The following is a 25781-nucleotide window of genomic DNA, read 5'->3' on the forward strand; positions in this document are numbered from 1 at the left end:
CAATGAAATAACCCTGAACCAATGTTGAATAGATGTTGAATAGATGTTGAACCAATGTTGAATTGACGTCTGTGCCCAGTGGGTATGGTTCTTGTGACATTTTGACATCAATGTATTGGAATAGGTAATCAATGTTGCAGATTTCAGTGACTCATCTGTGATTGCTACATACATTTTTGGTCTTTTAAATTGATGAAACCCATTGATTCTTGAAGAATATAACTTATAAATGTCCAATGAGCTTAGTTCAACAGTAGCAGCCCATCAGAACCCCAAATATAACATTGCTTTATTCCATTGTTCGTAAACAACATCATTGTTAACAAACACTATATATCCTCAAAACATGGTTAAAACTATAATGTTGATATCATGGATGGTCAGTCCTTGCATCCATGGCTCTGTTTATGAGTTTGAAAGTGGTTAAATTCCTCCAGCCCCATCCTTCATCTTTTTGCCAAAACAGTGGCGGGGTACCTACTTTGTTATTGTTTGAGCCGCAGATTGCCCCTTTAATAGTAGCACTTATATAATGAATGTGTTCTTTATTAAATCATATCTGTACTTTTTACCTAGTCGCACATTGATGCACTAAACAATATGAAATAAAATGAGAAAGATAATGACTGCATGCTTCTTAATCAGTTTAATACATTTGAGAAAAAGTTAGACAACATGAATCATTTATATGATAGTGTAGAGAGAAAGGACATACAGTTCATGAAAGTAGCCTATATGATAATGAGTCAGACCCTATTGGTTCCCTATAGATAAAGGTATTTAATATTCCATGCAGTTAATGTAAATAGGAAAATTGATACGGCCATTTTAAAAGACTTCTGTGCCTAATCTTTGTGGTTCTTCTTGTCACACTCAGTTTCATGGCAGCCGCACTTATCAATGTAAATGTAGGAATGTATGAACTTCTTCCCGTTAGAGCAGACCATCTCCACCTCCCTCTCACTGGTAGACATCTCTTGACAGCAGGAGCAGGAGTGCATCAAGGTGTTTTTCTCTGCAGAGTACCTAGCAAACAGGACATACAAACAACACTGTTAGAAACAGTCCCAATTCATTCTGCAATAGGTCAACTCCCATTGAATTCTCACCCTTCAATCCAATTCCACCCGTACACATTTCTGCAAGACCCAAATGCATGTTGCGTTTGTTTCTGTGTGTGTGTGTGTGTGCTTATTTTGAGTTTCTACTCACATAGAAGACGTTCCACAGGATCCCCCGCAGGCTGCGATCTCCACGGGCACAGTAGATCTGCAGTTTTTCACCTCTAGGTAGGTGGTGGTGTTCTTCACATCACAGTGACTGATTGGAGTGCCTGGGGAGGGAGACAGAGTTAGGGAGGACATTTTAAAGAGGTGAGTTTCCCCCTTACTATGTAAAGTGCTTGGACTTTGAGCTACTTGAAAAAGTTGCCTGGTTTTAGCTATAACTGAACTCCTTGCCACGCCTTGTCATGCGTATTTGGCAATGAAACTGAGCACAAGGACTGGAATGTCCTCACAAAACAGGGTCTGGTTTTCTGGCTATGGAAATAGAACTACATCCAGTAGATTATTATATATTCCAGAACCATCAGACTCTCATCATATCTGCATTCAGTTTCATCTACAGTAACTCAACATTGATTTATTGTGTCATAAGAGGTTATGTTCACAAGAGGTTATGAACATAAAAGGTTATGTTCACAAGAGGTTATGTTCACAAGAGGTTATGTTCACAAGATGTTATGTTCACAAGAGGTTATGAACATAAAGAGGTTATGTTCACAAGAGGTTATGTTCACAAGAGGTTATGTTCACAAGAGGTTATGTTCACAAGAGGTTATGTTCACAAGAGGTTATGTTTACAAGAGGTTATGTTTACAAGAGGTTATGTTCACAAGAGGTTATGTTCACAAGAGGTTATGTTCACAAGAGGTTATGTTCACAAGAGGTTATGTTTACAAGAGGTTATGTTTACAAGAGGTTATGTTCACAAGAGGTTATGTTTACAAGAGGTTATGTTTACAAGAGGTTATGTTCACAAGAGGTTATGTTTACAAGAGGTTATGTTTACAAGAGGTTATGTTCACAAGAGGTTATGTTTACAAGAGGTTATGTTTACAAGAGGTTATGTTCACAAGAGGTTATGTTCACAAGAGGTTATGTTCACAAGAGGTTATGTTCACAAGAGGTTATGTTCACAAGAGGTTATGTTCATAAGAGGTTATGTTCACAAGAGGTTATGTTCACAAGAGGTTATAAGAGGTTATGTTCATAAGAGGTTATGTTCACAAGAGGTTATGAACATGAATATTTATAAATAAATCCGTTGTTTTGTTACTTACAGGATGTGCAACAGCCATTTGCATCAGTTTTCTCAGTTCCCTGTGATGTCAAAAAGAATAGTGTACAGTTAAATTTGGATATGACTAGTTACGGTCTATTGAGTTGGAGAACACAGTATAGATGTTATAATGGAAAACTATGATCAGATATGAAATGTTACTAGGGTGTAAATTCAATATAACCTACAAGTTACTATCCTATGAAGCAAACAGCATATTTAGATATAGTTACTTTACTTTAAAGAAACAAATTCAACCAGTTTTCTCATCTACTTACAGGGACACAGTCTTCTGGACTGAACACTGGGCATTCCAATTTGGTTTTCACAACGATGAACTGGTCGTTTCTCTTTGTGCAGTCATACTTCACACAGCGGTCACTAGGGGGCGACCAAAACTTCCCAAGCTGTCAGGTAGCAGGAAAGAAATGTTGGTAAGTTAATGCTGCACGTTATAAAAACTTAAATAAATAAGCGTTGCTAAATAATTTATAAGCTTTTCAGAAATAAGTACTTCATGGTTTGAAAATGTAAACAAGCATTACAATTCTTAAGCATTTAGACCTATAACATTTATGATGCATTTATAAACATTTGTAAGCACTTATAATAAGTTCTCATTAGTGACGTCATTCGTCCATTTGTGATATCACAAAGATACCTGATATTAATAATAATCTAAATTGGGTGAATTATCTCATCGCTGTCACCTGAATGATGTGAGATGTGGCGTTTGGTAGAGCTACAACACATTCCTTCTGGACACATGTTCCACAGCATTCCCCAGGTACGACTTCATACTCATAACCCTGGACGGGAATCAACAAGGTGGCATCATTAGCGGATGTCCTTCATATCAAACTGTATAGCCTACCATGTAAAATGTTAAACTGAGTTTGCCATTATCCCGAGTACAGTACCGTTTGGCAGGTGGTGGAACAGTCGATTTGGACACACTCAACAACATATAGCTCGGAGACTGGATCCTTTTTAGGGCCACACTTGCACTCCTCACAGATGCCGCTGGGAACAATTTCACCAAGCTGGAGAGTGCAAGCAAGAGTTAGTATCATGTGCTGTAGCAAAACATTAAGCTTGGGTCCTCAGTGGCTCTCAAGACGACTTAAAGGGGCAATCTGTGATTGGTACATCAATATTTAGGTATATTTTATAAAAAAATTACAGATGTTTTATTGTAATACTGCTCTGATATCAAAAGAAGTGTTACTGCTCACCGTGAATTCAGTATTATTGTGGACACAGACAGGTTTGGGCACTGAAAGAACACACAATAAAAGGGTCAGACAGTTGTTGATACCTGCACCATGTTACCACTATACACAGATGTTACATTACAGCGCGTGACATGGTCCAATGAGATGGTCCAATGACATGGTCCAATGACATGGTCCAATGACATGGTCCAATGACATGGTCCAATGACATGGTCCAATGACATGGTCCAATGACATGGTCCAATGACATGGTTCAATGAGATGGTCCAATGAGATGGTTCAATGACATGGTCCAATGACATGGTCCAATGAGATGGTCCAATGAGATGGTCCAATGAGATGGTCCAATGACATGGTCCAATGAGATGGTCCAATGAGATGGTCCAATGACATGGTCCAATGAGATGGTCCAATGAGATGGTCCAATGAGATGGTCCAATGAGATGGTCCAATGACATGGTCCAATGAGATGGTCCAATGAGATGGTCCAATGACATGGTCCAATGAGATGGTCCAATGACATGGTCCAATGAGATGGTCCAATGAGATGGTCCAATGAGATGGTCCAATGAGATGGTCCAATGTGCCAGTAAATCAGCACAATCTACTTTTTGAGTTTTTTAAATTGCCGCCATCATGGAGCTAGAATTGTGATCATGTGTACTGTGCTAATGCTGATACAAAAACAGAGTAACGGAGAGCACTGTACAATACAACGAACTTAGCAAACAAGGCATTTGTGGTAAGTACATGGAGGCACTGTTTTTATGCACGTCAGCTATTAACCTTTCGGTCCCTCTTCAAATGACGTGCAGCTTACAGTATAAAGGCTTTATAAACACTACATCAATGTGTTACAAATCATCTGTAACCGTATGTCATGCTTTATAAAGGGTTCATAAACGTGGCATAACTGTATGACATAACCACCAATGTCAAATGTGACAAAGATGTGCTTTGTAAAGTGTGGCATAAGCACTGCTTAATAAAGGCTTTATAAATAATTAAATTGAGGCTTCACTAAGTATTTATTACACAGTCATCCATCTTGGTAGAGTATTGCAACACCAGGATAATGGGTTCGATTCCCGGGACCACCCATACGTAAAAATGTACTCATGCTTTGGATAAAAGCATATGCAAAATGATATATATTATATTTCACTAAAACATTTCTAGGATAGCCCAACCTATTTCCCTCTTGGGTAAACAGTCAATATTGGACCTGACCTCAACTTCTCCCAGAATGCTGTGCTGCAGGATGAGACACTCTAAAGTGTGGTCATGACAGCAGAACACATTGGTGAGGCCTTTCAAAATCTACTGTATTGTAATTGTAATATTGTAATGTTTACATTTTTTGCTTATTTCTGGGGGGTTTTCTCAAAATTTCAGTTTTCTTGGTTTTGTTTTTCCAATTTTTTGGGATTTCCCCCAGTTTTCTCTGATTTCCCCCAGTTTTCTCTGGTTTCCCCCAGTTTTTTTCACACTTTTAATGCTTAAACCACAACAGGGCATGACTTTTGAGGTGTGGTGTAGTTGGCCTTTAATTCAGTGACCCTGCCCTGCACTGTCTGGTTAGAGGGGTTTCTGTGGTGTAGTTGGCCTTTAATTCAGTGACCCTGCCCTGCACTGTCTGGTTAGAGGGGTTTCTGTGGTGTAGTTGGCCTTTAATTCAGTGACCCTGCCCTGCACTGTCTGGTTAGAGGGGTTTCTGTGGTGTAGTTGGCCTTTAATTCAGTGACCCTGCCCTGCACTGTCTGGTTAGAGGGGTTTCTGTGGTGTAGTAAGCCACATGTGATGTGATTCAGCCGCCAATGGAATGGGGTGGAGTAAAAGGGCAGCATATGTCATATGCCAAACATTTAGCACCAACAGACCTGTACCCAGGTTACCTGGTAGTACGTTAAGGTGGCTCTACCTAGTCTAAACTGAAATACTGTCTCTACTCACCACATGTATTTATTTGACAGCAGTCCACTGTCTTGTTGACCAACACCTCACCGTACTTCTTACAGGTAACAACTTCTTGGTGCTGACATTTCACTGGTTCACACCGGACACTCAGTGTGTCAGCATTACACTCGCACTTCTGGCAGTTACTGTTCCAAGTCTCACCAAACTGTGTTGGGACAAAACAAAACATTGTTAGCAGAGACTTCAAAGTTATTAAGACGAGGACTGGCCACCCCTCAGAGCCTGGCTCCTCTCTTGGTTTTTTCCCCAGGTTCCTACCTTCTAGGGAGTTTTGCCTCGCCACTGTGCTCCTGTCTCTGCATTGCTTACTGCTTGGGTATCTGTAAAGCCACTGTGCTCCTGTCTCTGCATTGCTTACTGCTTGGGTATCTGTAAAGCCACTGTGCTCCTGTCTCTGCATTGCTTACTGCTTGGGTATCTGTAAAGCCACTGTGCTCCTGTCTCTGCATTGCTTACTGCTTGGGTATCTGTAAAGCCACTGTGCTCCTGTCTCTGCATTGCTTACTGCTTGGGTATCTGTAAAGCCACTGTGCTCCTGTCTCTGCATTGCTTACTGCTTGGGTATCTGTAAAGCCACTGTGCTCCTGTCTCTGCATTGCTTACTGCTTGGGTATCTGTAAAGCCACTGTGCTCCTGTCTCTGCATTGCTTACTGCTTGGGTATCTGTAAAGCCACTGTGCTCCTGTCTCTGCATTGCTTACTGCTTGGGTATCTGTAAAGCCACTGTGCTCCTGTCTCTGCATTGCTTACTGCTTGGGTATCTGTAAAGCCACTGTGCTCCTGTCTCTGCATTGCTTACTGCTTGGGTATCTGTAAAGCCACTGTGCTCCTGTCTCTGCATTGCTTACTGCTTGGGTATCTGTAAAGCCACTGTGCTCCTGTCTCTGCATTGCTTACTGCTTGGGTATCTGTAAAGCACTCTGTGACTACTGCTGATGACAAAAGGGCTTTATCAAATACATTTGATTGATTGATAATAACAATAGGGCTTCCAGCCCCTTCAGGGCTTGGACCACTAACAAGCCCCAATGAAACTAGTAAACTGAAGAAAATAAGAAATGGGGTTCTATACAGAACCTTTTTGAGGGCCGTAATGTGAAGCGAGCCGTTGAACCATTTTCGGTTGTATATACTGTCGCACCATTTCTTCTGATGTACACCACAGTGAATCGATCTACATTCTTACCTGTTTGGGATTCCCATCAGGTCCAGTGCATCCTTGAAGGGAAAATAAGATTTCAAGTCATACATGGTGGTACTTTGAGACACAATTAAACAATGTATTCCTCAAAACTGTGACACATCCTTACCACAGTCACGAACACAGGTGTCAGATAACGTGTTGAACAAGATGGTACCCTCGGGGCAGAAGCAGCCCTCCATGAATGTGTCACATACAATGTCACGGCTGTTTTGTTCTCCCTCACATGAATGCACATATTTGTCATTGTATCTATAATAAGGAAAAACAATGCGTTACAGACTAGGGAGAAAAACGGAATGGAAACCTTTAAGAATGCATGTACACTAGGTAGTGGTGTAAAATAATGAGATGGGAATGAGATGGATACCTTGAATTGCATGTTGGCTGGATAGTAGGGCCACATGCCTTATACACTTTGGTTTTAGGGCAGATCAGTTCTGTAATATGGTCAAGATGGAATGAAAGACAAAACAGTAAGTAAACAGTTTGTAAATGCAGGTTGTCAAAATACAATTCGTTATGATAAATCATACAATTATTATAATTATGTAAAATCTTATTAACATCTTGTCTGCATCCCAAATGGGATCCTATTCCCTACATAGATCGCTACTTTTGGCAAGAGCCTGGTCTAAAGTAGTGCACTATGTAGGGAATACAATGCCATTTGGGACGCAGTCCTTATTTTATATGAAATTCCCTCCCTACCACATTTTCCATTAGTTGAGTTCCTCCAGTTGACACAGACTCCAGCTCCTGCACACATCACAGCGTAGGTTTCCAGGCTGGAGCAGCCGATTGTGATATTTGGCATGTGGCAGACATCGAACTTACAGGCCTCGAAGAAGGGTCGTGGTGGGATAACGTCATGGCATTGTTCAAAGACCCTTCCAAAATAAAGAACCCATTTAAGTTATTATATAGGCCTAACCCAAATGGGGCACATAACATGTCACGACAGATCACTTTGAAATATTTGATTACTGTATGCCTTACAGGCTAAATTATTAGTGAAGCATCTATGTAGTGTTTATGAAGACTTCATGAATGCTCTATAAAACTTTGATATGGCATAAAAAGTCTGTAAGATAAGTTTCATTATGAGTTTGGTTATACTTTATGGAACAACAACCCATTACTGGAAAGTTTACAGAGTTTTATGTATACAGTGTCAAAACTAGCAACCTCAATCAGATTCACGTGTCTTTGTAATATCGCTGGCTCAGTGTGTTATTAGAAGGTCACATGTCTTACGGGCTAAGTATGATGTCACAGATTGCTGTCTTTCCTGACGGGCAGGTTGGAGGCGTAGGGGTAGGTGTGCTAGGTGGCATCGGTTTGGTAGGTGAGGTATGTTTGGTTGATTGGGTAGTTGTGGTAGATGGGGTAGGGGATTTCGGTTTACAATAGGGTTTTTTATCATCAGGAATCTGCCATTGATGAGCCATCCCAGGACATGATGGATCAATCTGTCCATTCGGTAATCTGCAATCGTTCTTCCTGATATTGTCACAGGTGCCTTTAAAAAGGTCAAATAAATATGGGAATGAGAAAGAAACAAAGGTTATTTGATGTTAGAAACAGCCGCTCATAACTTTAAGCATACCTACACAGTATCTTTTAATTGGTTACGCTATCATTGCAACTGTACAGTGAACTTTTTAATGCCATGGAAATACAATAACATGCAACAAAATAACATAAAATCATCGCCAATAAGGTTCCGTTTACTCACAGAGTACTACAAGCTGTTCTTCTGATTTATACTACAAGTGTATTTTGTCTACATCATGTCTGCATCCCAAATGGGACCCTATCCCCTGGTTGAAAGGAGTGCATTGGGGAACAGTGGGCCATTTGGGATACACACAAAGCCTACATACTTACCACACTGTCCCTCTGTGTTGTTGTGGAATAGGGAGTTTGGCAGGGTTACACTGTACATAAGGGATTTAAACATCACTTGTGCTTTAATGGCAGGGATAGTCAACAGTAACTCTATTCCAGTGCTGGTGATCATGAGGTCTTCATTAGAAAAGGTCGGGAAGATCTGATTTCCATTGATGTACACCTTGTGAATGAGAAGGAAAAACACAACGTAATTAATGACAATAGAGAACAGAATAACATGACAACACAGTAGATAAGATATGAACGGTTTCCAGAACTAAATGAACTCACAATAAGAGGTGGTATTCTGTCAATTCATTTAATCTTTTGTCAATAAAATGAAATTCTTTGAAATGTCCTGGGAATGTTTCGGTTACCTTGATGATGGTTTTTGAGTTAACGTGATGGCATCATCAAAGTGCTTAACCATTATGTAATGTTACTAAATTACTATTACTAACTACTCTAGTGTAGTACTAAAAATTATATTTGTGGTAGTCGGCAGGATCAGATATGCCTATTAATCAATACCTCCACGTTACAAAAAGTAAATAATACATTTCAAAATATGAAGCTAGATTATTTTCATTCTTAAAGTGGTATGAGAATATCTATCTCAAAGAATATCTATATCATAGAATATCTATATCAATGAATGTCTATATCAAAGTGCACTTTTAAAAAGTGTATAAGTGTTTTATAATTACCACATTTTTTGTCGTGGTTGATCTCTTCGGAGTAAGAACGATTATATAGGACTTGTAATGGACAATCAGAGACTGAGGGCAGGTCACGTGTCCAGACGGATCGCAGTTGTAGTTGTCGATGTTGACACTGAAGTTATATCGAGGAACTATTTCTTTAATCAAAACGTAGGTGCAGTTTTCCTGGAAACTGTAATATTGCCCATCAAATGTGACGTAATGAGGGTCTCCCCATCCATAGCATATACCTGAGAGATGAAACAGAGAAACGGTACCAAATAGATAGATCACTCATCAATACAAGAGTTTAAAATCCTACTCCAGTCTCCTTTTCACCTCATTTAACACCTGATTTACTGAACACAACAGGTGGTCTAGGTATCCTCATGACATGGCACAAGCAAGAGGGGAGGCTGAAAACATCACAATGTCACCATCAGATCAGACCAGAGGTGCAACTTTCACTGGGGACGTTCTGATATTGCATTTTTGTCCCCTCCAGTTTTTTCATTGGAATGTGATACAAAACGAGGCAACAGTATGCTTTAGGACCATGCAGACGCCTCCGAGCGGTCGGGTAGGATGTTTGGAGTGTTTATCCGACTGGATAAAAAAAGTATTAATGTTATTACTATTACTATTATTGTTATTATTATTGTCACAATTATTATTACAATTATTATCATTATTATCATTATTATTATTATTATCATTATTATTATCATTATTATTATTATTATTATTATTATTATTATCATTATTATCATTATTATCATTATTATTATTATTATTATTATCATTATTATCATTATTATTATTATTATCATTATTATCATTATTATCATTATTATTATTATTATCATTATTATCATTATTATCATTATTATTATTATTATTATCATTATTATTATTATTATTATTATTATTATTATTATTATTATTTTTATGTCCCCCCCACTTAAAAAAACAAAGTTGCGTCCCTGGATCAGACCAACTCCTTGAAGTTTGCAGTTGTGTCTAAAAAACACTATTTTGTTCAAAACACATTGTATTTGTTTACCCTTTAGTGTGTGTACTTCACTGTATTAATACTTGGGATATCGTTTTTCAACAGGAAAGTTCAAAAATCACTGCCGGACGTCTTTAAAACAAGTAAACTTGGAGTATGAAGTATTTGTAGAAGGAGATAAGATAATTAAAAATCATTGTGTTTTGAACTTACATTTACATTCGTAGCGATAGCAGCAACCTGATTCGTCATAGACTTTCACTGGTGGAAATCCATTTTCACACACAGGCGGTTGTACAGACTCACAGACCACATACGTTGTGGTAATTACACCCATGTTGCACGTTTGAGTTGTGCAGTTGCCTGTTTTCCAAGTTTCACCGTCCTAAAGTCGAAAAGGTATGTTTTAGTCCTGAAAGGAAACACACTACGTACTACACAACACTATGAACTGGGAAACACACTACGTACTACACAACACTATGAACTGGGAAACACACTACGTACTACACAACACTATGAACTGGGAAACACACTACGTACTACACAACACTATGAACTGGGAAACACACTACGTACTACACAACACTATGAACTGGGAAACACACTACGTACTACACAACACTATGAACTGGGAAACACACTACGTACTACACAACACTATGAACTGGGAAACACACTACGTACTACACAACACTATGAACTGGGAAACACACTACGTACTACACAACACTATGAACTGGGAAACACACTACGTACTACACAACACTATGAACTGGGAAACACACTACGTACTACACAACACTATGAACTGGGAAACACACTACGTACTACACAACACTATGAACTGGGAAACACACTACGTACTACACAACACTATGAACTGGGAAACACACTACGTACTACACAACACTATGAACTGGGAAACACACTACGTACTACACAACACTATGAACTGGGAAACACACTACGTACTACACAACACTATGAACTGGGAAACACACTACGTACTACACAACACTATGAACTGGGAAACACACTACGTACTACACAACACTATGAACTGGGAAACACACTACGTACTACACAACACTATGAACTGGGAAACACAATTATTCTGTTGAAACTTTATTTCATTACCTTTCTTGGTGGATTGACATATTCACAGCCTCTGGAAGGTGTAGTCGGGGACAATCTAGATGTTGTAGAACGTGTAGCTTCTGTTGTTGTTGAGACAGTGCTGACTGTAGTTGAGACAGTGCTGACTGTAGTTGAGACAGTGCTGACTGTAGTTGAGACAGTGCTGACTGTATTTGGGGTCGGAGATGGACATGGTCTGGCTTGTTTCTCAACAATACAACTTGAGTTACAGTAAGAGGTGAAGCACCAGCCTGCCCCGTCAGTCTCATTGTATATCAAGGAACCTAAACAAAAACATATTATTAGTAACAAATAGATATTAAATTAAGTGTATGAATGCATTATGTAGTCAGATTTGATCATTTTAATGAAGGAAGCTATCACTTACCAGCAGGGAAATATTGTTTTTTATATGTGCAAAAACATAATGTGGTAGGAGTTGGGGTTGGGGTAGTGGTAGGAGTTGTTGTTGGGGTAGTGGTAGGAGTTGTTGTTGGGGTAGTGGTAGGAGTTGTTGTTGGGGTAGTGGTAGGAGTTGGGGTTGGGGTAGTGGTAGGAGTTGGGGTTGGGGTAGTGGTAGGAGTTGGGGTTGGGGTAGTGGTAGGAGTTGGGGTTGGGGTAGTGGTAGGAGTTGGGGTTGGGGTAGTGGTAGGAGTTGTTGTTGGGGTTGATGTAGTAGTTCCTTCTGTCTGTGTTGAGTTTTGATTTAGAGGTCCTTTTGTGGGTGATGTGAATGTTTGTGTTGGTTTTGTGATGACAGTGAATCCTGTTGTTGTGGTAGGGGCTTTGGTGGTGGCTGTTGTCGTTTCCTCAAAGGTAGTCGTAGATGGGGTTGTTGTTGTGGTTGTTGTTGGGGTAGTTGTTGTTGTTGGGGTAGTTGTTGTTGTTGTTGTGGTTGTTGTTGGGGTAGTGGTAGGGGTTGTTGTTGTTGTTGTGGTAGGGGCTTTTGTGGTGGCTGTTGTCGTTTCCTCAGAGGTAGTCGTAGATGGGGTTGTTGTTGTGGTAGTAGTTGGGGTAGTGGTAGGGGTTGTTGTGGGTGGTGTTGATTCTGGACCAGTTGTAATTTCTTCTGTTGTTTCACTTGTTGTGGAATATTTTGTTGTCTTAGTTGTTGTTGTGGTAGGAGTTGTTGTTGTGGTTGTAGTAGTAGTAGTTGTTGTTGTTGGTGTAGTGGTTGTTGTGGGTGTTGTTGATTCTGGACCAGTTGTAAATTCCTCTGTTACTGTTGTTGTTGTGGATGGGGTTGTTGTCTTAGTTGTGGTTGTTGGACTTTCTGTGGTGCTTGTTGTTGGGGTAGTTGTTGTTGTTGTTGTTGTTGGGGAAGTGGGTGTTGTTGTTGGTGGTGGTGTAATGGTTGTTGTGGGTGTTGTTGATTCTGGACCAGTTGTAATTTCTTGTGTTGTTTCACTTGTTGTGGAATACGCTGTTGTCTTAGTTGTTGTTGGACTTTCTGTGGTGGTTGTTGTTGTTGGGGTTGTAGTAATAGTAGTTGTTGTTGTTGGTGTAGTGGTTGTTGTGGGTGTTGTTGGTGTAGTGGGTGTTGTGGGTGTTGTTGGTGTAGTGGGTGTTGTGGGTGTTGTTGGTGTAGTGGGTGTTGTGGGTGTTGTTGGTGTAGTGGGTGTTGTGGGTGTTGTTGGTGTAGTGGGTGTTGTGGGTGTTGTTGGGGTAGTGGGTGTTGTTGTTGTTGTGGTTGTAGTAGTAGTAGTTGTTGTTGTTGGTGTAGTGGTTGTTGTGGGTGTTGTTGATTCTGGACCAGTTGTAAATTCCTCTGTTACTGTTGTTGTTATGGATGGGGTTGTTGTCTTAGTTGTGGTTGTTGGACTTTCTGTGGTGCTTGTTGTTGGGGTAGTTGTTGTTGTTGGGGTAGTTGTTGTTGTTGTTGTGGTTGTTGTTGGGGTAGTGGTAGGGGTTGTTGTTGTTGTTGTGGTAGGGGCTTTGGTGGTGGCTGTTGTCGTTTCCTCAGAGGTAGTCGTAGATGGGGTTGTTGTTGTGGTAGTAATTGGGGTAGTGGTAGGGGTTGTTGTGGGTGGTGTTGATTCTGGACCAGTTGTAATTTCTTCTGTTGTTTCACTTGTTGTGGAATATTTTGTTGTCTTAGTTGTTGTTGGACTTTCTGTGGTGGTTGTTGTTGTTGTGGTTGTAGTAGTAGTAGTTGTTGTTGTTGGTGTAGTGGTTGTTGTGGGTGTTGTTGATTCTGGACCAGTTGTAAATTCCTCTGTTACTGTTGTTGTTGTGGATGGGGTTGTTGTCTTAGTTGTGGTTGTTGGACTTTCTGTGGTGCTTGTTGTTGGGGTAGTTGTTGTTGTTGTTGTTGTTGGGGATGTGGGTGTTGTTGTTGGTGGTGGTGTAATGGTTGTTGTGGGTGTTGTTGATTCTGGACCAGTTGTAAGTTCTTGTGTTGTTTCACTTGTTGTGGAATACGCTGTTGTCTTAGTTGTTGTTGGACTTTCTGTGGTGGTTGTTGTTGTTGGGGTTGTAGTAATAGTAGTTGTTGTTGTTGGTGTAGTGGTTGTTATGGGTGTTGTTGGTGTAGTGGGTGTTGTGGGTGTTGTTGGTGTAGTGGGTGTTGTGGGTGTTGTTGGTGTAGTGGGTGTTGTGGGTGTTGTTGGTGTAGTGGGTGTTGTGGGTGTTGTTGGTGTAGTTGGTGTTGTGGGTGTTGTTGGGGTAGTGGGTGTTGTTGTTGTTGTGGTTGTAGTAGTAGTAGTTGTTGTTGTTGGTGTAGTGGTTGTTGTGGGTGTTGTTGATTCTGGACCAGTTGTAAATTCCTCTGTTACTGTTGTTGTTGTGGATGGGGTTGTTGTCTTAGTTGTGGTTGTTGGACTTTCTGTGGTGCTTGTTGTTGGGGTAGTTGTTGTTGTTGGGGTAGTTGTTGTTGTTGTTGTGGTTGTTGTTGGGGTAGTGGTAGGGGTTGTTGTTGTTGTTGTGGTAGGGGCTTTGGTGGTGGCTGTTGTTGTTTCCTCAGAGGTAGTCGTAGATGGGGTTGTTGTTGTGGTAGTAGTTGGGGTAGTGGTAGGGGTTGTTGTGGGTGGTGTTGATTCTGGACCAGTTGTAATTTCTTCTGTTGTTTCACTTGTTGTGGAATATTTTGTTGTCTTAGTTGTTGTTGGACTTTCTGTGGTGGTTGTTGTTGTTGTGGTTGTAGTAGTAGTAGTTGTTGTTGTTGGTGTAGTGGTTGTTGTGGGTGTTGTTGATTCTGGACCAGTTGTAATTTCTTCTGTTGTTTCACTTGTTGTGGAATAAGCTGTTGTCTTAGTTGTTGTTGGACTTTCTGTGGTGGTTGTTGTTGTTGTTGTTGCAGTAGTAGTAGTTGTTGTTGTTGGTGTAGTGGTTGTTGTGGGTGTTGTTGATTCTGGACCAGTTGTAAATTCCTCTGTTACTGTTGTTGTTGTGGATGGGGTTGTTGTCTTAGTTGTGGTTGTTGGACTTTCTGTGGTGCTTGTTGTTGGGGTAGTTGTTGTGGTTGTTGGTGGTGGTGTAATGGTTGTTGTGGGGGTAGGGGTTGTTATTGTGGTTGTTGTTGGGTTAGTTGTTGTAGTTGTTGGGGTAGTTGTTGTTGTTGTTGGGGTAGTGGGTGTTGTTGTTGGGGTAGTTGTTGTTGTTGTTGGGGTAGTGGGTGTTGTTGTTGTTGTTGGTGTAATGGTTGTTGTGGGGGTAGGGGTTGTTATTGTGGTTGTTGTTGGGGTAGTTGTTGGCCTAGTGGTTGTTATTTCAGTGGTAGTATGTGTTGTGGTCCTTTCTGAGGTGGTAGTTGTCTCATTCCCACAAACAACACAACATTTGACTCTGATTTCATAGTTGTAGCATATTGGTGGGATGCCTTGATCCTTGTTGCGGCATATCAGTCCAACCGAGGGATTGCATTCAACCTTTTGACCTAGGTCGGCCAAAGGAACATCAAATCTTTCTTTGGCTCTGCATTGTACTTCCTTGGGTTTACTGCAAATATCTATGGTTTCGAAATCTCCTCCTTCTGGTCCAATTGAAGGATAATGTTTGTCAATCCAGGTTGACCATTCACAGATCAGGCAGTGTGGAGTAGAAGTGGGTGGAGTGGTTGGTGTTGAAGTAGGGGTTGTTGTGGGGGTAGGGGTTGTTGTGGTTGTTGTTGGGGTAGTGGTAGGGGTTGTTGTGGGTGTTGTTGTGGTAGGGGCTTTGGTGGTGGCTGTTGTCGTTTCCTCAGAGGTAGTCGTAGATGGGGTTGTTGTTGTGGTAGTAGTTGGGGTAGTGGTAGGGGTTGTTGTGGGTGTTGTTGATTCTGGACCAGTTGTAATTTCTTGTGTTGTTTCACTTGTTGTGGAATACGCTGTTGTCTTAGTAGTTGTTGGACTTTCTGTGGTGGTTGTTGTTGTTGTGGTTGCAGTAGTAGTAGTTGTTGTTGTTGGTGTAGTGGTTGTTGTGGGTGTTGTTGATTCTGGACCAGTTGTAAATTCCTCTGTTACTGTTGTTGTTGTGGATGGGGTTGTTGTCTTAGTTGTGGTTGTTGGACTTTCTGTGGTGCTTGTTGTTGGGGTAGTTGTTGTTGTTGTTGTTGGGGTAGTGGGTGTTGTTGTTGTTGGTTGTGTAGTGGTAGGGGTTGTTGTTGGGGAAGTGGGTGTTGTTGTTGGTGGTGGTGTAATGGTTGTTGTGGGGGTAGGGGTTGTTATTGTGGTTGTTGTTGGGGTCGTTGTTGTCGTTTCCTCAGAGGTAGTCGTAGATGGGGTTGTTGTTGTGGTAGTAGTTGGGGTAGTGGTAGGGTTTGTTGTGGTTGTTGTTGATTCTGGACCAGTTGTAATTTCTTCTGTTGTTTCACTTGTTGTGGAATACGCTGTTGTCTTAGTAGTTGTTGTGGTTGTAGTAGTAGTAGTTGTTGTTGTTGGTGTAGTGGTTGTTGTGGGTGTTGTTGGTGTAGTGGTTGTTGTGGGTGTTGTTGGTGTAGTGGGTGTTGTGGGTGTTGTTGGTGTAATGGTTGTTGTTGTTGTAAGGGTTGTTGATTCTGGACCAGTTGTAAATTCCTCTGTTACTGTTGTTGTTGTGGATGGGGTTGTTGTCTTAGTTGTGGTTGTTGGACTTTCTGTGGTGCTTGTTGTTGGGGTAGTTGTTGTTGTTGTTGGGGTAGTGGTAGGGGTTGTTGTTGGGGTAGTGGGTGTTGTTGTTGTTGTTGGTGTAATGGTTGTTGTGGGGGTAGGGGTTGTTATTGTGGTTGTTGTTGGGGTAGTTGTTGGCCTAGTGGTTGTTATTTCAGTGGTAGTAGGTGTTGTGGGCCTTTCTGAGGTGGTAGTTGTCCCACAAACAACACAACATTTGACTCTGATTTCATAGTTGTAGCATATTGGTGGGATGCCTTGATCCTTGTTGCGGCATATCAGTCCAACCGAGGAATTGCATTCAACCTTTTGACCTAGGTCGGCCAAAGGAACATCAATGTTTTCTTTGGCTCTGCATTGTACTTCCTTGGGTTCAATGCAAATATCTATGGTTTCGAAATCTCCTCCTTCTGGTCCAATTGAAGGATAATGTTTGTCAATCCAGTCTGACCATTCACAGATCAGGCAGTGTGGAGTAGAAGTGGGTGGAGTGGTTGGTGTTGAAGTAGGGGTTGTTGTGGGGCTAGGGGTTGTTGGGGTAGTGGTAGGGGTTGTTGTTGGGGTAGTGGGTGTTGTTGTTGGTGTAATGGTTGTTGTGGGGGTAGGGGTTGTTATTATGGTTGTTGTTGGGGTAGTTGTTGGCCTAGTGGTTGTTATTTCAGTGGTAGTAGGTGTTGTGGGCCTTTCTGAGGTGGTAGTTGTCCCACAAACAACACAACATTTGACTCTGATTTCATAGTTGTAGCATATTGGTGGGATGCCTTGATCCTTGTTGCGGCATATCAGTCCAACCGAGGAATTGCATTCAACCTTTTGACCTAGGTCGGCCAAAGGAACATCAATGAATTCTTTGGCTCTGCATTGTACTTCCTTGGGTTCACTGCAAATATCTATGGTTTCGAAATCTCCTCCTTCTGGTCCATTTGAACGATAATGTTTGTCAATCCAGTCTGACCATTCACAGATCAGGCAGTGTGGAGTAGAAGTGGGTGGAGTGGTTGGTGTTGAAGTAGGGGTTGTTGTGGGGCTAGGGGTTGTTGTTGTGGTTGTTGGGGTAGTGGTAGGGGTTGTTGTTGGGGTAGTGGGTGTTGTTGTTGTTGTTGGTGTAATGGTTGTTGTGGGGGTAGGGGTTGTTATTGTGGTTGTTGTTGGGGTAGTTGTTGGCCTAGTGGTTGTTATTTCAGTGGTAGTAGGTGTTGTGGGCCTTTCTGAGGTGGTAGTTGTCCCACAAACAACACAACATTTGACTCTGATTTCATAGTTGTAGCATATTGGTGGGATGCCTTGATCCTTGTTGCGGCATATCAGTCCAACCGAGGAATTGCATTCAACCTTTTGACCTAGGTCGGCCAAAGGAACATCAATGAATTCTTTGGCTCTGCATTGTACTTCCTTGGGTTCACTGCAAATATCTATGGTTTCGAAATCTCCTCCTTCTGGTCCATTTGAACGATAATGTTTGTCAATCCAGTCTGACCATTCACAGATCAGGCAGTGTGGAGTAGTAGTGGGTGGAGTGGTTGGTGTTGAAGTAGGGGTTGTTGTGGGGGTAGTGGTAGGTTTTGTTGTTGAGGTAGTCGTAGTAGTTGTTGGGTTAGTGGTAGGAGTTGTTGTTTGGGCAGTGGTAGGAGTTGAGAAAACAAATACTGTTGTGGTCGGTGCTTGGGTGGATATTTGTGTTGTTGTAACACTTGGTGTAGTTGTTGGAGTTGTGGTGCCGATACAGGGTTTCATATTCCGGACAATGGTTCCGTTGGTTTTGCAGATGGCAGTAATACAGGTCCCATCACCGTCAGATGTGTGATATACGATAGCTCCATACGGGTATGTTCTGCCGTCGTATATACAATGGCAGGCTGCAATATGATTTTCACAGTGAACAAGTTATTATCATGTAATCATCTTGTCATGTTACCTTCTTGGTAATGTAGGCTAATGTTTCAGTTTGTAACAGTTTTCCTTACCTTCGATATCATAGCTGCAATTGGCCTTAGTTGATGAGCAAAGACTTGAAAAAGAAAGCAGGGGGTTTTAGTACCTTTGAAAGTCGAATAAGATGTTATTTGTTATGATTTGAAAGCACTGTTATATGTTTACATTTTAGTCATTTAGCAGACGCTCTTATCCAGAGCGACTTACAGTTAGTGAATACATATTTTTTTATACTGGCCCCCCGTGGGAATCGAACCCACAACACTGGCGTTGCAAACGCCATGCTCTATCAACTGAGCTACATCCCGGCCGGCCATTCCCTCCCCTACCCTGGACGACGCTGGGCCAATTGTGCGCCGCCCATGAGTCTCCCGGTCGCGGCCGGCTGCGACAGAGCCTGGATTCGAACAAGGATCTCTAGTGGCACAGTTAGCACTGCGATGCAGTGCCTTAGACCACTGCACCACTCAGGAGTATGTTCACTATAAGGTATTAACAGGTCAGATCCCAATAAGGTATTAAGAGGTCAAATCCCAATAAGGTATTAACAGGTCAGATCCCAATAAGGTATTAACAGGTCAGATCCCAATAAGGTATTAACATATCAGATCCCAATAAGGTATTAACAGGTCAAATCCCAATAAGGTATAAAGAGGTCAGATCCCAATAAGGTATTAACAGGTCAAATCTCAATAAGGTATTAACAGGTCAAATCCCAATAAGGTATTAACAGGTCAAATCCCAATAAGGTATTAACAGGTCAAATCCCAATAAGGTATTAACAGGTCAAATCCCAATAAGGTATTAACAGGTCAAATCCCAATACGCTATTAACAGGTCAAATCCCAATAAGATATTAACAGGTCAAATCCCAATCTTTGAAAAGCTAAATCAGTTGAATGGTAGGAAAACGTCTTTGTAGGGGGACCATTGACATCGCCTTATCTCACCAGAAATATAGGCTACCTTAAGGCTTATACCAACCATGTTAAATACTATGTAATGTAAATACAGTATCTATGTATATGTCAAAATGCTGATATAAAAACATACCATCTCTGACAGTTCTCCTTGGAAGGTATAACGTCATCCTCGTTGTAATGTGTTCCATCTCCATCGTAGCAACCACACTTCTTGATAGGGACACACTTCATGGTACTTTCTTCTAAATAAGGCTGGTCCGGAGGACATTTTGGATAGCAACCTTTAAGATAAACAGTCAATTTAATCCAGGACACCGGCACAGATTAGATCATGCTCATGGTATCTAGTTCTAACACCAAAGCTGGATACGATATTTAAATATTTTGTGTTTAGTTTTTCAGTATAGATAGACAAGGGAGGAGGAGTCATTACATATTTTATACTGTACATTTGTTTTACAACTTGGCATGTAATATGGTCTAAATCAAAGGCCCAAGCTGTTATGAAGGGCTGTTAGTTACCTTCCAGTGCAGGGATCTGACTGGAGCACGTTCCTGAGGGATTCCTGCAGGTCTTCATACAGGGGTCTCCACACGGCTGATAATGCCACTCACACTCACCAATAGGGTTGTAGAAATCACAGAACAGAGCTGGGGAAATTAAAACATGTCACCAATAGGGTTGTAGAAATCACAGAACACAGCTGGGGAAATTAAAACATGTCACCAATAGGGTTGTAGAAATCACAGAACACAGCTGGGGAAATTAAAACATGTCACCAATAGGGTTGTAGAAATCACAGAACACAGCTGGGGAAATTAAAACATGTCACCAATAGGGTTGTAGAAATCACAGAACAGAGCTGGGGAAATTAAAACATGTCACCAATAGGGTTGTAGAAATCACAGAACACAGCTGGGGAAATTAAAACATGTCACCAATAGGGTTGTAGAAATCACAGAACACAGCTGGGGAAATTAAAACATGTTACATTTTAACCAGGGTCCCAAACGAGGAATGATTAAACAGTTACACATACAAATCAGTATTTCGCCCCAATAGCAAAAACAATCCCACCTATCCATCAATCAATTGTCCCACTCAAAGCAAATGACTCACGGCAGATATCTGGTGTTCTCCACCTGATACAAGCCCCTGCCTCGTTGCAGGCCTGGGCGTAGGCTGCTACAGCAGTACAGAAACATTCACAGTCTCCCCCAGTGTCACAGGCACACGAGTCCCTCACACAGGCATCATGGAATGGGGTGGGGTCCACCTTTTAGGAAGATGCATTTAGCCATCATTTATTTATTCAATGCATTGACTTGCTTGTTGAACAGACTACAGATGAACTCCTGATGATGATGATGATGCATTAACCATATTGACCCTGTGAAGTCTATAAACTCTTGTTGAAGCATTAACCATATTGACCCTGTGAAGTCTATGAACTCTTGTTGAAGCATTAACCATATTGACCCTGTGAAGTCTATGAACTCTTGTTGAAGCCTTAACTATATTATTGTACTTATGCACTGTCACTATGGCTGCGTTTACACAGGCAGTCCAATTCAGATATTTTACCAATTATTTGTATATCTGATACCTATCTGATCTTGTCCTTAATGTGTAAACAGCAACAACAACAAAAAAAAACATGGAATCTGATCTTTTGAGCTCTGATTTATACCACTTCCATATGTGGATCTCAAACCTGATTCAAACCCGATTCTCCATGCGACCTGCTCAGATCTGATGTTTTTTTCTCTAGTGGGGGTTTTGCACATGACCTGCCATTACCATGACAACCACCCCAAAATGTAAAAGACAGGAAATAAGCATTGCATCTTTGTGCTAAAGATATCTTCAGAGGCTACAACCTGAGGTTTCTTATATCTCCTAAATATACGTCAGACACTTCAAAACTTCATTCCTTATGATTTATTTTTTGACTGTATTTTTTTTTGCCATTTATGAAAGTGTTATTCAATGTGTTTCTATGGGCTACAGTAGTAAAGGCCAAATTCAATATTTTATCAAATATTTTTTATATATATTTTTTTGAAACCTAAAGGGGTCCTACATTTCTAAATCAAATAGCTAAATGATCAATGGTATGACCATCTTAAAACAATTCCATATGTTACCCCCCCAGAATGTATCTGCTGTACTCTCTATTGTATGTATAGGTTATGCAAATGAACGTATCTATATCTGTGTCTTTTTGTCTTTGTTTATTTGAGCTGCGCTACGTCAACTTCCTAACAACTTTGGTTGGTATGGCAATAAAGTGTTGAATCTATCTTGACTAGTATCTGCTGTTTACTGTACCTCTGAGTGGCAGGCTGCGAACACTTTACTGGTGATGATGCTGCAACGTTTCAGAGACCAGGACTCCCTGTATGATCTTAAAGCGCATGGGTTCTTTATGACATCAGCGTTGGGGCAACTAGTTGACACTTTCCAGCTGTTCCCAAACTCCAGAGCGTCAACAACCACTTCCTGGTTTCTGGACGTGAAGTCGTTCTTTCCATTACCGTCGTAGTTTCCACACAGACCACACACTTGGCCCTGGAAGGAGAGAACATGGTTAATATAACATCACATGTTTAATTATGAGTACACTCCCCTATTCCCTTTGATCAATTGCTAAACAAATATACAGTGCAGTCACTGGTTGAATATGTCCTATTCTAGTCACTCACCTGGAAAGTCGAGCTGAGTTTGATAAACAGGCTATTCTTCTTATCCCACATGAGGATCAGGCCATTTTCAGCCTCAACAACAACATACAGACCAATAGAGTGGACCTGGTATGGCACGTCTACCCCATTCTCTTGTTTGATCACTTTTACAGATTCATCTGCCAGTATGATCTCATTGTTCTGAAAGAAAGAAACAGAATGTGTTCATTTTATTGCTAATGTAAGACTAGTAGACAGGGTTACACTATCCAGGGTTACACTATCCAGGGTTACACTATCCAGGGTTACACTATCCAGGGTTACACTGTCCAGGGTTACACTATCCAGGGTTAAACTATCCAGGGTTACACTGTCCAGGGTTACACTATCCAGGGTTACACTATCCAGGGTTAAACTATCCAGGGTTACACTGTCCAGGGTTACACTATCCAGGGTTACACTATCCAGGGTTACACTGTCCAGGGTTACACTGTCCAGGGTTGCACTATCCAGGGTTGCACTATCCAGGGTTACACTATCCAGGGTTACACTGTCCAGGGTTACACTGTCCAGGGTTACACTGTCCAGGGTTACACTGTCCAGGGTTACACTATCCAGGGTTACACTGTCCAGGGTTACACTATCCAGGGTTACACTGTCCAGGGTTACACTATCCAGGGTTACACTATCCAGGGTTACACTATCCAGGGTTACACTGTCCAGGGTTACACTATCCAGGGTTACACTATCCAGGGTTACACTGTCCAGGGTTACACTATCCAGGGTTACACTATCCAGGGTTACACTATCCAGGGTTACACTGTCCAGGGTTACACTGTCCAGGGTTACACTGTCCAGGGTTACACTATCCAGGGTTACACTATCCAGGGTTACACTGTCCAGGGTTACACTATCCAGGGTTACACTGTCCAGGGTTACACTGTCCAGGGTTACACTGTCCAGGGTTACACTGTCCAGGGTTACACTGTCCAGGGTTACACTATCCAGGGTTACACTATCCAGGGTTACACTGTCCAGGGTTACACTGTCCAGGGTTACACTATCCAGGGTTACACTATCCAGGGTTACACTATCCAGGGTTACACTGTCCAGGGTTACACTATCCAGGGTTACACTATCCAGGGTTACACTAACCAGGGTTACAATGTGGTGGTGCTGGGTTTTACACTACCCAGTTTGTACACAGATACAACATGTCGATTTTAAATTCTAATGTAACAAATACATATGGGGGTTTTGTGCTGCTATCAATTCTGCTCGAAGACAATTCTAAGCAGGCACTCTGTCAGTCAATCTAGCCTGCTAGCAAAACGCATAGACTTCAGCAATGCAATTACTCTCGCTGCCACCGCCGTCGACATTGTGCCAAATGTCCGGACTTGTCTATTGCACCTTTAATGCATTCATGAAGCCGTTTATGAACAGCGGTTCCTACCCCCAAGAAGAGTTTGATGGCCTTGGAACAGGTGGTGCCAGTGGTTCCACAGGGAATGTTCTCCGTGATCACTCTAAAGGTACCGTTTGGATTGTTGCTGCAGTAATCCTGCAGGATGTATTAAAACACAGAATCAGAAAACCTTTACCGCTTAGTTATTATCATTACTTTATATTGATCAATAATTAGAAAATATGTGGACCGTACATAAAGTAGGGTTTTTATTAAAATACAAAATAAAATCAAAGTATTGTTCCTTAATCATAAATGCTAATGAGTATTGCCCTACCTGAGTAAGAGTGTATTCACAATCTCCATTGAAAGTGAACCTTTCCTCATCAAAAGTGATGAAATGCCCATCCCCATATATGGCACACATCCCATCACACTGGTTATTGGTACAATGCCATTTCCTCCCTTTGCAAGTGCTACAGTGATGCAAACATGATCACATGTCAAGATTTTAGAGGGAAACATTTGACACTTGTATTTGAAAATATCCAAAGAGGAAGAGGAGGGGCAGAAGCCGATGTTACCAGGTATTGCAGTCTACTTTGAGTGTCTGTCCAGGTTGGTAGTAGACTCCATTGTGAGAACAGGGACATAGGTCCTCCTCGATGCATCCTCCATTCCCATCAGACAGCAGACCAGCAGGACAAACACAGCCTGATACACAGTCTGCACTGATCTGGAACACACAATGAAATGACATGAAATAGGGAAGGACTGATATTTAAGTTGACAGTGTGCCTGTATGTCCCTGGGAATGACATGTGGGCATTATTTGTCAAATGGATCAATTGATCAAGTGTTTTTAAAGGACTTTTAAAGATGATCTCCTTGATGTTCATGGAGATCAGGTTCTCTGTAAACGTTACAGATGTCTGCTCAAACAGAAATCTTCTAAAAAGTCAATCTCAGTGCACCATCGGAGGATGTCGTTTGGATCCTGGGCCTAGCTATGTCTAAGGTTATAAATAATTTGATCAATCTGAGACTGTGGTAACATAACATTGTCCTTGTATGTTTTTATTAAAATGTGTTGTAAGGCATGTTTTTATTAAAACGTGTTGTAAGGCATGTTTTTATTAAACGTGTTGTAAGGCATGTTTTTATTCAAACGTGTTGTAAGGCATGTTTTTATTCAAATGTGTTGTAAGGCATGTTTTTATTCAAATGTGTTGTAAGGCATGTTTTTATTAAACGTGTTGTAAGGCATGTTTTTATTAAATGTGTTGTAAGGCATGTTTTTATTCAAACGTGTTGTAAGGCATGTTTTTATTCAAACGTGTTGTAAGACACGTTTTTATTAAACGTGTTGTAAGGCATGTTTTTATTAAACATGTTGTAAGGCATGTTTTTATTCAAACGTGTTGTAAGGCATGTTTTTATTAAAACGTGTTGTAAGGCATGTTTTTATTAAACGTGTTGTAAGGCATGTTTTTATTCAAACGTGTTGTAAGGCATGTTTTTATTCAAATGTGTTGTAAGGCATGTTTTTATTCAAATGTGTTGTAAGGCATGTTTTTATTAAACGTGTTGTAAGGCATGTTTTTATTAAATGTGTTGTAAGGCATGTTTTTATTCAAACGTGTTGTAAGGCATGTTTTTATTCAAACGTGTTGTAAGACACGTTTTTATTAAACGTGTTGTAAGGCATGTTTTTATTAAACATGTTGTAAGGCATGTTTTTATTCAAACGTGTTGTAAGGCATGTTTTTATTCAAATGTGTTGTAAGGCATGTTTTTATTCAAATGTGTTGTAAGGCATATTTTTATTAAACGTGTTGTAAGGCATGTTTTTATTAAATGTGTTGTAAGGCATGTTTTTATTCAAACGTGTTGTAAGGCATGTTTTTATTCAAACGTGTTGTAAGACACGTTTTTATTAAACGTGTTGTAAGGCATGTTTTTATTAAACATGTTGTAAGGCATGTTTTTATTAAACATGTTGTAAGGCATGTTTTTATTCAAACGTGTTGTAAGGCATGTTTTTATTCAAACGTGTTGTAAGACACGTTTTTATTAAACGTGTTGTAAGGCATGTTTTTATTAAACATGTTGTAAGGCATGTTTTTATTAAACATGTTGTAAGGCATGTTTTTATTCAAACGTGTTGTAAGGCATGTTTTTATTAAACGTGTTGTAAGGCATGTTTTTATTAAACGTGTTGTAAGGCGTGTTTTTATTAAACGTGTTGTAAGGCATGTTTTTATTAAA

At 40.8% G+C, this 25781-nt stretch overlaps 1 protein-coding gene across 1 annotated transcript in view; it reads right to left on the minus strand.

Annotated features, from left to right (window-relative positions):
* Nucleotides 1–628: 628 nt before the first annotated feature.
* Nucleotides 629–25781, minus strand: part of LOC311115628 (mucin-5B-like) — a gene marked incomplete at its 5' end in the record, with an annotated part of 38406 nt that continues 13253 nt past the window's right edge. Inside the window, 20 exons of the mRNA XM_084190786.1 lie at nt 629–1026; nt 1213–1333; nt 2345–2384; nt 2622–2750; nt 3054–3152; nt 3264–3386; nt 3579–3619; nt 5532–5700; nt 6742–6773; nt 6866–7008; nt 7127–7196; nt 7468–7646; nt 19551–19701; nt 19943–20071; nt 20541–20697; nt 21753–21992; nt 22127–22306; nt 23562–23669; nt 23851–23989; nt 24098–24249. Of these exons, the coding sequence (XP_084046912.1) occupies nt 846–1026; nt 1213–1333; nt 2345–2384; nt 2622–2750; nt 3054–3152; nt 3264–3386; nt 3579–3619; nt 5532–5700; nt 6742–6773; nt 6866–7008; nt 7127–7196; nt 7468–7646; nt 19551–19701; nt 19943–20071; nt 20541–20697; nt 21753–21992; nt 22127–22306; nt 23562–23669; nt 23851–23989; nt 24098–24249 (2583 nt within the window). The 3' untranslated portion in view covers nt 629–845. The remainder of the gene's footprint in view (nt 1027–1212; nt 1334–2344; nt 2385–2621; nt 2751–3053; nt 3153–3263; nt 3387–3578; nt 3620–5531; nt 5701–6741; nt 6774–6865; nt 7009–7126; nt 7197–7467; nt 7647–19550; nt 19702–19942; nt 20072–20540; nt 20698–21752; nt 21993–22126; nt 22307–23561; nt 23670–23850; nt 23990–24097; nt 24250–25781) is intronic.

Source organism: Coregonus lavaretus (assembly GCF_964263955.1).
Source record: "Coregonus lavaretus genome assembly, contig: HAP1_SCAFFOLD_418, whole genome shotgun sequence".
Taxonomy (NCBI): Eukaryota; Metazoa; Chordata; class Actinopteri; order Salmoniformes; family Salmonidae; genus Coregonus; species Coregonus lavaretus.